Source organism: Bubalus kerabau, chromosome 3 (assembly GCF_029407905.1).
Source record: "Bubalus kerabau isolate K-KA32 ecotype Philippines breed swamp buffalo chromosome 3, PCC_UOA_SB_1v2, whole genome shotgun sequence".
Taxonomy (NCBI): domain Eukaryota; kingdom Metazoa; phylum Chordata; class Mammalia; order Artiodactyla; family Bovidae; genus Bubalus; species Bubalus kerabau.
Window position 1 is genome coordinate 186137498 of NC_073626.1, and position 16217 is coordinate 186153714.

At 50.9% G+C, this 16217-nt stretch overlaps 1 protein-coding gene across 1 annotated transcript in view; it reads right to left on the bottom strand.

Annotated features, from left to right (window-relative positions):
* Nucleotides 1-2024: 2024 nt before the first annotated feature.
* The window catches only part of VWA5B1 (von Willebrand factor A domain containing 5B1), a 49282-nt gene continuing 35089 nt past the window's right edge, over nucleotides 2025-16217 (bottom strand). The window contains exons 16-21 of the mRNA XM_055574499.1: nucleotides 14168-14305; nucleotides 9093-9221; nucleotides 6921-6989; nucleotides 5038-5107; nucleotides 4008-4125; nucleotides 2025-2519 (exon numbers count right to left, since the gene is read on the bottom strand). Of these exons, the coding sequence (XP_055430474.1) occupies nucleotides 2025-2519; nucleotides 4008-4125; nucleotides 5038-5107; nucleotides 6921-6989; nucleotides 9093-9221; nucleotides 14168-14305 (1019 nt within the window). The remainder of the gene's footprint in view (nucleotides 2520-4007; nucleotides 4126-5037; nucleotides 5108-6920; nucleotides 6990-9092; nucleotides 9222-14167; nucleotides 14306-16217) is intronic.

The window sequence follows — 16217 nt, forward strand, 5'->3', positions numbered from 1 at the left end:
TGTCAATACCACTGGAGTTCTTTAAACAAAGCCTCTTATCCAGATGTCCCCCAAAGCCCTTGGGTTATCTGAAGTCAAGGAGGATCTGTTCCTCTGCACCTTTGGGTGCTGGGTAGGGGAACCGCTCCCTGGAGAAGGGGGTGGTATGCCCACCACCCTGCTGGGCTTCTCAATTCCTCCTTCTAGGAGTCTTACAGCACAGGTTTCATACTGGGCAGGTACTGGACCACCTGAGCCCAGGTCATTGTCCGCACTGAGCTTAGAGACCCAGAAGCAGCCGAACACAGGAAGTTGGACAGCCCAGTCCCAAGCTGGTCATGGTGGAGGGGGAGAGAGGCCCAGAAAGCATGGGGGACTTGTTCAAGGTCACACAGACAAGCACGCCATGGTCACCATCTCAGAGATGGAGAATCCTGGACTATCGGAGCAGGAGAAAGCCCCTGCTTCCTGGCTCCGGGTCACCCCGAAAGGGGAAGCCACTTGCCCAAACTAGTGCCAGGCATTTCAGCTCTCAGCCTGACAGTAGTTCCATTCACGGGGATGGCACGCCCCGTCCTGAGGGGACTGCCTTTTCTCCATGTGTGATGGGCATCCTGCTAACCCCGCCCTCTCTCTCAGCCCTTGAAGACCGGGCACTGAGTCTTCTTGGGGCTTCATGAAGGTGTTTGATCCGTGGGGTCCCCCTGAAGGGGACATCTGGCAGGGGCAGGCTTCATGCCAGGGTCCTGGGCCAGAAGGGACCACCTGGTGAGGAGAGATTAAGGCCTTGGAGAGGGGGGTGGGCAAGGGTGTGGACTCAGCCTGGGGTCCCAAGCTGGTGGGCTTCCCAGGTGAGGTCCAGACCCACCCCCAAGGGAGTCTACAGGGCAGAGGTGACTGGGCACCGGCCATGAGGGAATCCTAGGCTAGAACACACCTGTCCCCAACACGGCGGGCCTGAGAGAGGGAAGTCCCCAGGGGCTCTCTGCTTTGAAGCTTCAAGAGTCTTTCACTTCATTGACTAAATCACAGCCCCCAGCTGAAGCCACCATCCCCAAATGCACTGCAGCCAAGCATGGAGCTCTGTTGCCAAGAAGGCCCCTTTCTCTCTCTCACCGCATGCTATGGCAAGAGGAGGCCTCCACTATCCCAGAGTGCAGCTGACACCGGGAGCCTCTCTAGCCCCTCAAGACAAGTGGATAGAGCTTGCATTACATAATTCTGGAAAGTGTATATCAATTACTTAAGGAGTCCTCTCATTTCTCCACTGACTTCTATGACCATGGCTCTTCTTTTGGGACTGGTTTTGCACAGAACGTGGCTTTATGCTAAACCTCACCTTGCAGGGAATCTTCCCTTGTCCTCTTTTTGAATAGGAAATCACAATCTGCAAACCAACACTGAAATATAGGAAGGGCTTCCAAGCCAAAATAAAAGTTCCCCAGGTGACTGTCGTAAAGTGCTGGGGAGGATGGTTCTCCAGGCTGTTTGTCGGTGGGATTTAGGGTCCTGGACTGTCACCATGGAGTCAAGGGCCTGTCCCAGAATGCAACTGGCAGAGGTGGTCTCCCCCTGCCTAGATGCAAGCTTGCAGGTCTGGTTACTTTCAGGTTTGGGGTCTGTTCATCCATCCTTTATCTGGGTCGGGGGTGGGGGGTGGTCTGCCCATGTGCTCCTCCTCCAGAGAGAACTGAGATTTAAACTGTATGTAGTCTTTCTCCAACCCCCAGTGGCAGTCAGTTCCGTGGCTCCCCAGAAGTCCAGGCAGAAAGGAATCTGACATTCTCGAGACCTAGTCCAACTCCCTCACCTCACCCATTTCTTTTATGGGTGGGGACACTGAGGCCCAGAAAGGAGGCAGGGGCTGGCCTAAAGTCACACAGGTAGGTGGTAGCAAAGTTGGTGTTGAATTCAGGCCTCCCGATTGCCAGTCTAGGACTCTTTCTAGCAACAGTATATTGGCTATGGTTTTCAAGAGTGCCGCTTACCAGGCCCACGGGGTTCCCCTCACTCTCCCACGCCACCCCAGCCTCCCCACCGCCCCCCTATACGTAATTCGGGTTATAGCAGAGCATATTGAACTCCAGGTTCTCGTCCCAGTGCCGCAGGAGTACAAACAGCTGGCGGGCGGCAGCCTTGAGTGTGCCCTGAGTGCGGCCCTCAGGCACCTCCTGCTGTTCCAGCCACGAGCTGGCCTTGGCAGCCACGAGCTCCCACTCGACGAAGTAGGAGGCGGAGCTGTGCTCCAGCCACGCCAGCGCCACCACAGTGGCCCACAGCTTCCCCATGTGCTCCACCACGGCCCTGGGCTCCTGGCCCGGCCTGCCCTCGGCCAGGGGCTCCTGGGAAAGGCCATCGCAGGAGGGGTGCAGGGGCGCGGGGCTGGTGCATGGCTGGGGACTGGGGGGCTGGCGGGCGGTGAGCGACACCCGGTGGCAGGTGAAGGGCGAGGTCCACTTGAGCTTCTCCATGGGGACGCGGATGGCCTCGCAGAAGGCCTGGTTGAGCAGGAAGGCCCCGGAAGCCAGCTGCAGAGACACCTGTGTGTGTGTGGGGGAAGCCCCTCAGTAGGCCTCACGCTTTTCAGCCCACGGAGCCCCAGGCCATGGCCGAGCCTGGGCATACAGAGCGCACCCGTTCACCTCCCCCAGCCAGCTCGCCCTGCCCACCCGGGGGATTTGCGGGACCCCCAGACCAGCTGAGCATCGCCGCACCTTATCCCACTGGTGCTCACTCTGGTGGCTCTTCCAAGTGCAGCTCAACTTCTTCACTCCAAACCTGCCTCTTGTCCCGGGCAGCTGGACCCACCTCAGCCACTGGGACCATCCACTGTGGTCCAGGCAGCTCACCACCTGCTTCCTCCCTCCGCCTCCACTGGTTTCTGAGTCCCAGTGAGCCCACTCTCTAGTCAGCTCTGCAATCCGCCATCTGCCACTTCACGTTATTCCTAACCCTCCTTACCTTCCCTGTCCCCCCACCTCCCCCCATCCTTTCCGTGTCCTGAGGGGTCTCTGCAAGGCATAGGGCACGTCACTCTTTGGAGGCCATCCACTCAGTAGTTTCAATTTTCTTCTGGGATAAATCCAAGCTATAATCCCCAGAGCTCTGGTTTGTGCTTGACTCTTTCCCCTCCCCGCTATTCTCCAGCCCCCAGGCGCCCTCTCCTCTGTAAACTGTCAGCCACAACTCCTCGCCCTTCAGGTCTTGGCTTAACCATTTGCATCCTTCCAGAAGCCATGCCTCATGTCTCCCCATCCTCAAGCCTGGAGTTGGTGTCTCCTCCTTCCCTCATTAGTGAGTGAAGTCAGTCGTGTCCGACTCTTTGCGACCCCATGGACTGTAGCCTACCAGGCTCCACTGTCCATGGGATTTTCCAGGCAATAGTACTGGAGTGGGTTGCCATTGCCTTCTCCAGGGGATCTTCCCAACCCTTCCCTCATTCCCCCCCACCAAACCCGGTGTCTCCCATCACAGCACCCGGCGATCAGAGCTGCCTGGTTCCTTTGAGGTGTCCCCACTGGACACTGAGTGACTGGAGCTCAGAGATAACACTCACCTGGTTCAAGGTTATCTCCCAGGGTCTAGCACGGTGCCTGACTCAACAGATCCTTGTGACTACATGCCTCCTGCTCTGTTGTCCGGGATGTTTGGAGACTCCAAGTGATCATAAGCACTTGGGTGTTCAGGGGCTGGGACAGGGCAGAGAAGCTCCCACCCTGTCCATCCTTCCAGCACCTGCTTTCCCCAACTTTGCTGAGCCCCAGATGTGGCAAGACCAGGCCCCCTTGCTTCTCAGTTCAGAGACACTCACTCCTGGCTGGGGCTCCTCACCCTGCCCTGCAGGCTGGTGTGTCTGCAGAGCCACTTGCTAAACACAGTACACGTCCCCAGGGTGTTCTTTTCACTTTCTGGTGACTCATTTCAAGGCCTTTTTTTTTTTTTAAATGTATTGAAAAACAGACACACACAGCACCAGTGTGGCCCCTCTGCTGCGTGTGGGGCTGAGGTCTGGGGTCTAGGGCACTCACCAGTGGGATGTAGTCGGAGCTCTGGTTCCCTTGGGCTGAGTCTGGAGTCTTGGTTAGCGGTTTGCCCAGGAAGCCCTTGGCTGCTCGTGTCAACAGCCTAGACTTGTTGAGACTCAGCCTGTGTGGGCAGAACCGAGGAGGAGTGACCGCCGCCATCCCGGGGGTGTCCCTGGTCTTTCCCCCACTTCCCAGAGGCCCCTCGACAGCCTCTGAAAGTCCTGGCCAGAAGGGGTCTGACAGATGATCTCCTCCTTTGACAGTGGGGGAAACTGAGGCCTAGGGAATGTGTCTCCCCAAGGCACTCACTAGAGCAGCAGCTCGAGTGAGGGGCGAGGTAGTACTCTTTTTAGGACCCTCTTTATTTTTTTAAAAAAATGTTTTTAATTGGAGGATAATTGCTCTACAATGCTGTGCTTGTTTCTGCCACACGTCAACATGAATTAGCCACAGGTATCCATCTGTCCCCTCCCACGCGAGGGCTTCCCAGGTAGCACAAGTGGTAGAGAACCCGCCCGCCAATGCAGTATCGTGAGACGCGGGTTTGATCCCTGGGTGGGGAAGATCCTTTACTGGAGAAAATGGCAACCCACTCCCATGTTCCTGCCTGGAGAATCCTCATGGACAGGGGAGCCAGGTGGGCTTCAGCTCATGGGGTCGCAAAGAGTCAGACACGATTGAGCGCACACCCGCCTCTCTCTTGACCCTCCATCCCATCCCGGGACCCTCTTTTGACACCATGTTCTTGGTCAGCCCAGTGTCAGACAGTCACATGCCAGCCCTCCCGGGGGGACCTGCACTTGTAAAGAGATCGTGGAGGTGTGGGAAGGGGATCTGGGGTGGGGGGGAGGCTTCAGCAGTGTGACACCTGAAGACGATGCTGTCTCTGGGCAAGGGTCCTTCCTGCCACCCTTCAAAGTGTTCACGTTTGTGCAGCTGTCAGGTTGGGCCGTCTTCTGGCCCCCCAAACCAGGGGCAGTCCCCTGAAAATGGATGGCAGTAGAGGGATCCCCCAGTGGAAATCCCCACGTACCTGGATCCAAAGAGAGTGTCTGAGGCCTTCAAGGAAGAAAGAGTGTTGGTGGCCAAACCTCGCAGGGGACCTGGAGAGCCATAGAATGCAAGTTAGGACCTGAGAGATGACCTTGTCCCACTGCTCACCACCCCACTGGGGAAACAGTCCCAGAGAGGGGCAGGGGGCTTGCCTGTATGCCTAGGGATCCAAGCTAATGATGAGGCTGTTTCTGAGCCAGTGGGTGTGGGGAGGGGTGAAAGATGTGGGTTGCTGGGTAAAGAAGCAGCCCTCCAAGTCCCCTTGGCTGGCAGCCCTTGCATTTTCTGCAAGTTTACCTGTGGGGACAGTGACGGCTGCAGGCAACCCCCCTCAGCCCCAAGCAGGGGCACTGACTTTCCTCTACGGGCACTGATGGAAGGTTCTGGGCAGAGGGAGGCGGGAGGAGGGAGGCGGGAGAGGGAGGCGGGAGAGGGAGGTGGGAGAAGGAGGTGGGAGAAGGGAGGTGGGAGACTGGTCCCTCAGCTGGGGACGGGGAGGCCTGGTTCCTGGCCCAGCTCTGTCGCCAACCTGCTGTGTGACCTTGGGCAAGTCATTTCACCTGCTCTGAGTCTCAGTCTCCTTCCTTTAAAGCTTTAATTCCAAATAGGAAAAGGAGTACGTCAAGGCTGTATATTGTCACCCTGCTTATTTAATTTATATGCAGAGTACATCATGAGAAACGCTGGACTGGAAGAAACACAAGCTGGAATCAAGATTGCCAGGAGAAATATCAATAACCTCAGATATGCAGATGACACCACCCTTATGGCGGAAAGTGAAGAGGAACTCAAAAACCTCTTGATGAAAGTGAAAGTGGAGAGTGAAAAAGTTGGCTTAAAGCTCAACATTCAGAAAACGAAGATCATGGCATCCGGTCCCATCACTTCACGGGAATTAGATGGGGAAACAGTAGAAACAGTGTCAGACTTTATTTTGGGGGGCTCCAAAATCACTGCAGATGGTGACTGCAGCCATGAAATTAAAAGACGCTTACTCCTTGGAAGGAAAGTTATGACCAACCTAGATAGCATATTCAAAAGCAGAGACATTACTTTGCCAACAAAGGTTCGTCTAGTCAAGGCTATGGTTTTTCCCTGTGGTCATGTATGGATGTGAGAGTTGGACTGTGAAGAAGGCTGAGCACCAAAGAATTGATGCTTTTGAAGTGTGGTGTTGGAGAAGACTCTTGAGAGTCCCTTGGACTGCAAGGAGATCCAACCAGTCCATTCTGAAGGAGATCAGCCCTGGGATTTCTTTGGAAGGAATGATGCTAAACCTGAAACTCCAGTACTTTGGCCACCTCATGCTAAGAGTTGACTCATTGGAAAAGACTCTGATGCTGGGAGGGATTGGGGGCAGGAGGAGAAGGGGACAACAGAGGATGAGATGGCTGGATGGCATCACTGACTCGATGGACGTGAGTCTGAGTGAACTCCGGGAGTTGGTGATGGACAGGGAGGCCTGGCATGCTGCGATTCATGGGGTCGCAAAGAGTCGGACACGACTGAGTGACTGATCTGATCTGATCTGATCATGCATGGAGCTGTTTGGAGACTAAAAGAACCACCAAGGACTTCGTTGGGTTAAGACACTCTCTCGGCCCAAAGATCAATTACTATTTTAACTCAAGGGAGAGCTGGCAGGGACTTTGCTGGTGGTCCAGTGGCTAAGACTCTGCACTCCCAATGCAAGGGGCCCTGGGTTCCATCCTTGGTCGGGGAACTAGATCCCATGCGCCGCAACTAAGTGTTCACATGCTGTGATGATTGAAGATTCCAGGTACTGCAGCTAAGACCTGGCACAGCCGAATAAGTAAATAAATATCAAAATGAAAAACAGGAGCACTGGCAGACTGAGCTCACCTTCAAGAGTAGCGTACTTCTCACGGGCCATGCTCTCACTGAAGGGCGTCAGGGTGCTTTCCTCCACGTCTACAACAGAGGGAGCCAGTGAGGCCTGAGCTACCTGGCCCTCCCCTTCGCACCTCCCAGACTCCCCAGGAGGATGCTGGTCTGAATTCACGGTACCTAGAGGGGGACTGGGAGAACAATGTCCAGGTTTCCGTCCCTGTTTGGATGGGTCTTCACCTCCCAGAGACACCGCCACGGCTCCACCACAAGAGTTGGACACGTCTGGGTTCAAATCCCAGCCGTCCCAATGGATAGCTGTGTGACCCCAGGGAAAGTTACTTCCTTTATAAGCTTTGATTGCAAACCGGGGCTAATAGGACTGCTTGGTGGTGTTGTAAGGATTAGATGAGATAATACACAGTGCTCAGTGCCTGCCCTGTGGTATGTAATCTGCAAAGCTCCGAGCTATGCACTCAGCAGGTTAGTGGGAGCAGGTTAGAGGCCTGAACGTGGTGGTTGGAGGTGGTGGGGGAAGAGGTAGGTTCACGTCAGTTCTCCAGGAGGCACCGGAATGTGGCACTGACTTGTCAGAGGGCTCTGAGCCTCAGTTTCCCCATCTGTAAAATGGGGATAATAATTACACATATGTGTACTGGGGTGATTATTCTTATGATTATTATTTAACAGCTGGAGAGTGATGGGCAATGTACTATTCAGGAATGATCGAAATTATGGGAAAAACTTCACACACAGAAATGTTCTGCTGAGCCTCTGTCTCCCCTCTGAGACTGTTAGCAGCTTTTGAGGGCAAGAAGCTCTGTCTACTGCTGGGTGCCTATGCGGGGTGGGGTAAGGTTAGCACAAAAGCGAACTGGTGGCTGAATGACTGAAGCAACCAGCAGGTAAAGAACATGGTGGTTAATCAATCTCATGGACTCTGGAGCCGACAGGGCTTGTTCGCATCTTGGCTCTACTGTGCCTCTGCTGTGTGCCCTCGTGTAAGCCACTTACCCACTCTGAGCCTCACTTTCCTCATCTTTTAATGTGGAAAATGAAAGAAACTCTCTCAGATGGGGGTGAAGAGTCATGGATAATGAGTAGTGCTGAGCACCTAGAAAACCCTCTGTGAGTGTTAGGCATTCCCTCCTTGGGGAGAGAAAGGGAGGGAAGGGCGTGGGGTACACAAAGAGTTTAGCAGTCATGCACACTGGGTATGAATTAGAAGACAATTAGAAAAGGAGGGATTTGTGATTTTGATGGGAGTCATGGGCCACCAAGAGCTGAGCTACAGAGGATGGAAAGGGTAGACCAGAAGTTTCTTCTAGACTGGGAGCCCAGCTTGACTCAGTGATAGAGCAGGTTCCCCTTGGAGGCTCTGAGGGACCAAGGAGTGGGCAAAACTCCTTAATCTTTGAGGAAATCCTCGGATTTTCACCCCCTCTCACACTATTCCTTTTTGAACCTATCAGTGTCTGTGTGTACTTTCTAATCCCTCAGGTACAATAGGGCTATTGTCTGGATGTTGGGGCTGGCAGTCAGGTGGGACTCTAATGCACTTCCCACGTGCAGAGGAAGGCAGGAGATGCTCAGGGTACATGTGAGGGCACGGAGGAAGGGGCTGGGATGGGTGCAGCGGTCAGGCTGTCTGTAGCAGGACAAAAAGACACACAGACTTCCAGGACACAGGGTGTCCTGTGAATGTGCGCAAGATCGCCAAATGACCAAATCATGGATCTTCAGGGCCCCAAGCTTCGGGCACAATGAAATTTGGTGATGGTCAAAAGGAAGCTTTGGGGAATCCTAGAGTAAGCAGACGGTGGGACCTGAACAGATGGAGCTGCCTTTTCCCTTGACTTTTAGGTTTCCTGGCATTCAGTGGCTGGGAGGACTCAGACGTTGGAAGCAGGGAACAGCCTGGGGTCACTGCACCTTGCAAGGGGAGAGCTGGGGTGTGGTGTGGGCACGTGGGCAGGGAGGCCAGTCTGCTCTCTGGTCCCGGTGGCATACCTGGGCCGTGCTCAGCCCCTCTGCCTGTCTCAGGCCTCAGAGAATTCAGGAAGCCTGACCTTGCTCTGGTTCCGAAGGCCCGGACTGGAGACTCAGAAAGAGTCCGTCATGGCTTCAGACACGAGGGTGTAGGGACCCAGAGGCCCAGACTCCAGAACACACTGAGGCAGTTCTTACTTAGATTCTGATATTTGCTGTCCCCTGCAGCTGAGTCTTCTCCAAGCATGGTCTGGGACCGCCCGAATCCAGAAGTGCCCTTCCACTGTCGAGTCAGGACCCGAGAGCTGACCATCCGCAACGCAGCACCTTCGCGAGGATGAGGAGAAGGTGGTCAGGTGGGTACAACTGGTGCTAGGCTTTTGCCTTGTCCCCAGGGTCTCCCTGGTGGACCAGATGGGAAAGAATCTGCCTGCAGTGTAGGAGACCCGGGTTTGGTCCCTGGGTCGGGAAGATCCCCTGGAGGAGGAAATGGCAACCGTTTCCAGTATTCTTGCCCGGAAAATCCCATGGACAGAGGAGCCTGGCGGGCTACAGTCCATGGGGGTCTCAAAAAGTCAGACACGACTGAGCGACTGACACGTTCAAGGCTGGCAGGAATGGTTCTAGCTTTAGCCTGTCAATTATTTAAAAGGAGGAAGGCATTGCAGAAGGCAAGACTGTGAGCTTTGGAGCCAGAATGACCTCGGTTTGAACCCCAGTCCCATCTCTTACTAGCTGGGTGGACTGCTGACCACTCTGAGCCTCAGTGTCTTTACCTGGAAAATGGGGATAATAATACTCACCTTGCCAGGTAAGTAGTATTGCTGAGATAATGTTCAGAAAGCAGCAGTGTTAGTCAGAAAATGTTGGTTTTCTCAGAAGCACCCCATTTCCCTTCCTCCCAGTCTGCCACCTCAGAAACTGAGGTCCCAGTTTCCGCCTCCCCAGAGCATCACCAGAACATCCCAGAGCATCACCATCAGGGATGAAGCTACAACACCCAACAGTGTGTTTTGGGGAACTCCATTCTTGGAGAACACTAATTTGTAAGTTGTTCCTAAACATGAAGAGTTCTCCTGAAGAGTAAATTTTGAAGACATTTCATACTGTTAGTTGCTCAGTTGTGTCTGACTCTTTGCAACCCCACGGATTGCGGCCCACCACGCTTCTCTGCCCATGGGATTTTCCAGGCAAGAGTATCAGAGTGGGTTGCCATTCCCTTCTCCAGGGGATCTTCCCAACCCAGGGATCAAACTGAGGTCTCCCACATTGGAGGCAGACTCTTCACCATCAGAGCCACTAGGGAAGCTTTACTGACTATGTCAAAGCCTTTGACTGCGTGGATCACAACAAGCTGTGGAAAATTCTTAAAGAGATGGGAATACCAGACCACCTGACCTGCCTCCTGAGAAATCTGTATGCAGGTCAAGAAGCAACAGTTAGTATTGGACATGGAACAACGGACTGGTTCCAAATTGGGAAAGGAGTACGACAAGGCTGCATATTATTACTCTGCTTATTTAACTTCTATGCAAAATGCGAGGCTGGATGAAGCACAAGCTGGAATCAAGATTGAGGGGAGAAATATCAATAGCCTCAGATATGCAGATGACATCAACTTTATGGCAGAAAGCGAAAAGGAACAAAAGAGTGTTTTGATGAAAGTGAAAGAGGAGTGAAAAAGCTGGCTTAAAACTCAATATTCAAAAAATGAAGATCATGACATCCAGTCCCATCACTTCATGGCAAATAGAAGGGGAAACAGTGAGAGACTTAATTTTCTTAGGCTCCAAAATCACTGCAGATGGGGATTGCAGCCATGAAATTAAAGGATACTTGCTCCTTGGAAGGAAAGCTATGACCAACCTAGACAGCATATTAAAAAGCAGAGACATTACTTTGCCAACAAAGATCTGTCTAGTCAAAGCTATGGTTTTTCCAGTAGTCATATATGGATGTGAGAGTTGGACTATAAAGAAAGCTGAATGCCAAAGAATTGATGCTTTTAAAGTGTGGTGTTGGAGAAGACTCTTGAGAGTCCCTTGGACTGCAAGAACATCCAATCAGTCCATCCTAAAGGAAATCAGTCCTAAATATTCATTGGAAGGACTGATGCTGAAGCTGAAGCTCCAATCCTTTGGCCACCTGATGTGAAGAACTGATTCCTTAGAAAAGACCCTGATGCTGGGAAAGATTGAAGGCAGGAGGAGAAGGGACACTAGAGGATGAGATGGTTGGATGGCATCATCGACTCAATGGACATGAGTTTGAGCAGGCTCTGGGAGTTGGTGATGGACAGGGAGGCCTGGCGTGCTGCAGTCTGTGGGAAAGAGTTGGACATGACTGAGCGACTGAACTGAACTCATCCTGTGGTCCATTCTCTGGGCCTCTTGATGTATGCTAGCACCCTAAAGGCTCTGAGAAGTCCTGCAGTAAAGAAAACTTTTGAGCTTTATTTAATCCAGTGGTTGGGAAATGTTTTCCCCTAATCTGGTATTTCCTGTTTTTTGTGCTGAATGGCCATTAACAGGACATGAAACTGGGGTTCCAGCCTCCTAGAACACACTTTGGGAAGTGTTGATCCAGACCTCAGGGGGCTATGAGACTTGGGTTAAGACACAGGCCTGGTCCCTAAAACTCCCAGACTGTTTTTTTAGCTATAGGGGCTACAAATGGTCAGAGACGAGTGGGAGGGGGTGAGCATCATTCAGGGTGACAGTGCCCAGTGGGTGAGAAGGCCAGTGGAGTGACAGCTTGGGTGGCTGGTCAGAATCTGAAATCAGAGGAAGTGAGGCAGAGAGAGAGGGAGTGGAATATTGAAAATTTTGGTGCCATAGATTTTTAGAAAGCAGGGCAGAGGGGCAAGAGGAATGAGAAAAGGCGTATTTTATTTCCAAATACAATTCTGTCAAGAGGTCTGCTTTAAAAAGAAAAAGCTGCTGCAAAGGACAGAAAATGAAATTTAGGAAAGAAAAAGTACATAGAGTTTATAAACCTCTGAAAAGTTTTCAACAAAGAAGCTAAAGAAATTCCCCAAAGATACTTTCTTCCCCTCTCAGATTGTAGGTTTAGAAAGATAAACAATTTTCAGTGTTGGCGAGAGTGGATAACACAGGATAACCTCTGAAGGTAGGCCTAGTTTGATAGCTTACGTTACAACAATTTAAGATGGGTCAGGACTTCCCTGGTGGTTCAGTGGTTAAGAATCCATGCTTCCACTGTAGGGGGCATGGTTTGATCTCTGGTTGAGGGGCCAAAAGATTTTGTTTTTTTTTTAAAGGGCCAATCCTTTGATATGCAATCTTAATTCTGAATGTCAATTAACCCCGAGGAGAAAACCAGACCATGTACAAAGATGTCCTTTGCAGCATAATTTACAATAATCAAAAGGGGGAACAAACAGAAGGTTTAATAATAATAGCGTTAGTTGCACAGTCGTGTCTGACTCTTTGTGACCCCATGGATGGTAGCCCGCCAGGCTCCTCTGTCCACGGAATTCTCCAGGCCAGAATACTGGAGTGGGTTGCCATTCCCTTCTCCAGGGGATCTTCCTGGCCCAGGGATCTTCCTGGCCCAGGGCTGGTTAAATAGGTTGAGATAAACCTTAAGAGGCAGTGGAGCGCGATCGCAGAGGGCGCAGACTCTGAAACCGGGTCGCTGCGAGTTAAAGCCTGACTGCTGTTTGTGCTGCGTGACTGTGGGCATGACTCACCCCCTTTGCCTCTGCTTCCGCATCTGTAAAACGAGGGCAATGGTGTCTTCTCTGCAGAGCTGTTTGAGGACTAAATGATTTAATATATATACAGTGCTTGGAACACTGTCTAACTGGCTGTTATGAAGATTGCTCCCTGCCATGTGCTTAGTCATGTCTGACTCTTTGTGACCCCATGGACTGCAGCCCACTAGGCTCCTCTGTCCATGGAGTTTCCCAGGCAAGAATACTGGAGTTGGTGGATCTTCCTGACTGAGGGATTGAATCCACGTCTCTTGCATCTCCTGCATTAGCCAACAGCTTCTTTACCACTGGAATTGTTACTATTAAAATGAAAAGTGGAAACATATTTCCCACACCCAGAGTTTGTAAGATATAGCACATATTGGTATGATTCAATTCACGCAAAATGATCTATCTTTTGATTTCTCTACATATAGATACTCATAGAAGTCTGGAAGGATGATCACACCAAGGGGGTAATTAGTACTCATTTCGGGATGACTGTCAGTTCCAGTCACTTTTATGTGCTTAATGTCTTTCTATATTTTATTTTTATTTATTTTCCATCGAAGTGTAGTTGATTTACAATGCTGTGCTAGTTTCAGGTATACAGCAAAGTGATTCAGTTATACACATTATATCCATTGCATTTAGGTTATTACGACATATTGAGTATAGTTCCCTATGCTATACAGTAGGTCCTTACTGTTCACCTATTTTATATACAGTAGTGTGTATATCCGGAGAAGGCAATGGCACCCCACTCCAGTACTCTTGCCTGGAAAATCCCATGGACGGAGGAGCCTGGTAGGCTGAAGTCCATGGGGTCGCTAAGAGTTGGACACGACTGAGCGACTTCACTTTCACTTTTCAGTTTCATGCATTGGAGAAGGAAATGGCAACCAACTCCAGTGTTCTTGCCTGGAGAATCCCAGGGACGGGAGAGCCTGGTGGACTGCCGTCTATGGGGTCGCACAGAGTTGGACACGACTGAAGCGACTTAGCAGCAGCAGCAGCAGAAGTGACTTAGCAGCAGCAGCAGCAGCAGCAATGTGTATCTGTTAATCCTCAACTCCTGATTTATCCTTCCCCCACTTCCCTCTTTGATAACCACAAGTTTGTTTTCTCTGTCTGTGGGTCTGTTTCTGTTTTGAAAGTAAGTTCATATGTATCGTTTTTTTGTAGATTCTACATATAAGTGACAGCCTATGATATTTGCCTTTCTCCGTCTGGCTTACTTCACTTAGTATGATCACCTCGAGGTCCATCTGCATCTTTCAATATTTTAGAATTTTCTACAGTGACATATGCCAAATGGAAAAAGGACAATAAAGTCAAATTCATTTAGTAGGAAAAAAGGGAGCAGGATAGTTTCACAGCCCTCTGCAGAGCAGTAGGCTGGGGGCTCGTGAGCCTCCCACCCCCTGGAGGTCAGACCCTCTCTGCCTGGGGCTTTTTCACTTCTAGGCCTTTCCCTGCACCCCTTCCCACCGGTCTAGGCTCCTTTGCACCCCAGACCCCCCTCCAGCCCACTGGGAGGACCCTGCATCTGCCTTACCGGAGTTGGGGTATCCCACCACGGTGGGCAGGTAACGGCTCTTGTTTATGTCCACGGGCACAAAGGCTGTGTACTTGCTGATGACGTTGCAGGCCTTGCTGGTGTGCACGGCATTCACCTGGTAGCGGCGGCTGGACCCTGCAGAGGGAGGAGCCGAGGGCACTGTGTGGACTCGGAAAGTCCTACCTCCCCAGGGGGCTAAAAGGAGGGCTAGGTCGGTGGCCCCATCTTCAGAATTCAATCAGGCCTTATAATTAAGGGGTTACCAACTTGCCATTAAGGACATTAAAAAAATAAACTCTCAAAATTATTAAAACCTCCACCATCATTTCATAAAATAAGGCTATTTTAAAGTAAAAGAGGTAAGATAGCTAATAAAAATGACAGTTGCTTTCCTTAAATAACTTTAGTGTTATTAAAAAAACCCAAATCTCTGTGTTGGCAGTATTTTCTATTTTCATTTTGCAGCTGTGTGCTGAGAATCTTTCTGCAGGTCTCCTGGCTGCATGGGGACCATAGATTCGTCTCATAGAGACAAACCAGAAAGGGGGAGTGGGGCGCACAGGGTCACACAGCAACTTAGGAATGGACCTGAGATCAGGACACAGGATGGCCTGACCCCAAAGTCCAGACTCTTCCTACTGAACAGGTGAGGAGTCTTCTTGGCATGAATGATGGACAAATGTCCTGTAAACTATAAGGAAAAGTGCTCATGGGAAGAAAAAAATAACGTATACAAAACTACAAATAATATAAAACAAAAACCATGTAGTAGTATTATATAAATAAGGCATAAATTATAACAAACAATAGAAATATTCTCTATGTATATCCGTATCTGTTCTCCAAATATGCTTCATCAAGAGCTCAGCAATCACTTTCTTGAAAGTTTGCCCCAGTTGCTGGAGTAAATGAGCCTCCCCACCATCCCTGTTATACAATTGCTTGAATTCCTAAGTTTCTTCTTAATAGCATTAGGACAAATGCACTCAATTAATGGTGTGCAGCCATGAAATTAAAAGACGTTTACTGGAAGAAAAGTTATGACCAACCTAGATAGCATATTCAAAAGCAGAGACATTACTTTGCCAACAAAGGTCCGTCTAGTTAAGGCGATGGTTTTTCCAGTGGTCATGTATGGATGTGAGAGTTGGAATGTGAAGAAGGCTGAGCGCCAAAGAATTGATGCTTTTGAACTGTGGTGTTGGAGAAGACTCTTGAGAGTCCCTTGGACTGCAAGGAGATCCAACCAGTCCATTCTGAAGGAGATCAGCCCTGGGATTTCTTTGGAAGGAATGATGCTAAACCTGAAACTCCAGTATTTTGGCCACCTCATGCGAAGAGTTGTCTCATTGGAAAAGACTCTGATGTTGGGAGGGATTGGGGGCAGGAGGAGAAGGGGATGACAGAGGATGAGATGGCTGGATGGCATCACTGACTTGATGGACATGAGTGAGTCTGAGTGGACTCCGGGAGTTGGTGATGGACAGGGAGGCCTGGCGTGCTGCGATTTATGGGGTTGCAGAGTCGAATACGACTAAGCGGCTGAACTGAACAGAACTGAACTGATAATTATTTGATTTATGTTGGCTGGCCCTCCAGCTAGTCTGTGTCAAGCACTCATAAGTAAGGACGGGGATGACGGTGGTCACTATGCTGTTCAGCTTGACCCCCAGCTGATCTGTACTCAATAAATGGCCTCGAAGGGTGACGGGTGGACCGATTAGGCCTAGAGGGTTCTGTGGGAGGAGAGGTGTGGTCCAAGAGGAGCTAGGGAGGTGGAATAGGGTGGTCCTCATGGTACTGTCTCCAGAGTCCTACAGTCCAGTTCAGTTCAGTTCAGTTACTCATTCGTGTCCAATTCCTTGTGACCCCATGGACTGCAACATGCCAGGCCTCCCTGTCCATCACCAACTCCTGGAGTTTACTCAAACTCATGTGCATATAGTCAGTGGTGCCATCCAACCATCTTGTCCTCTGTCATCCCCTTCTCCTCCTGCCTTCAATCTTTCCCAGCATCAGGGTCTTTTCCAATGGGTCAGTGCTTCAC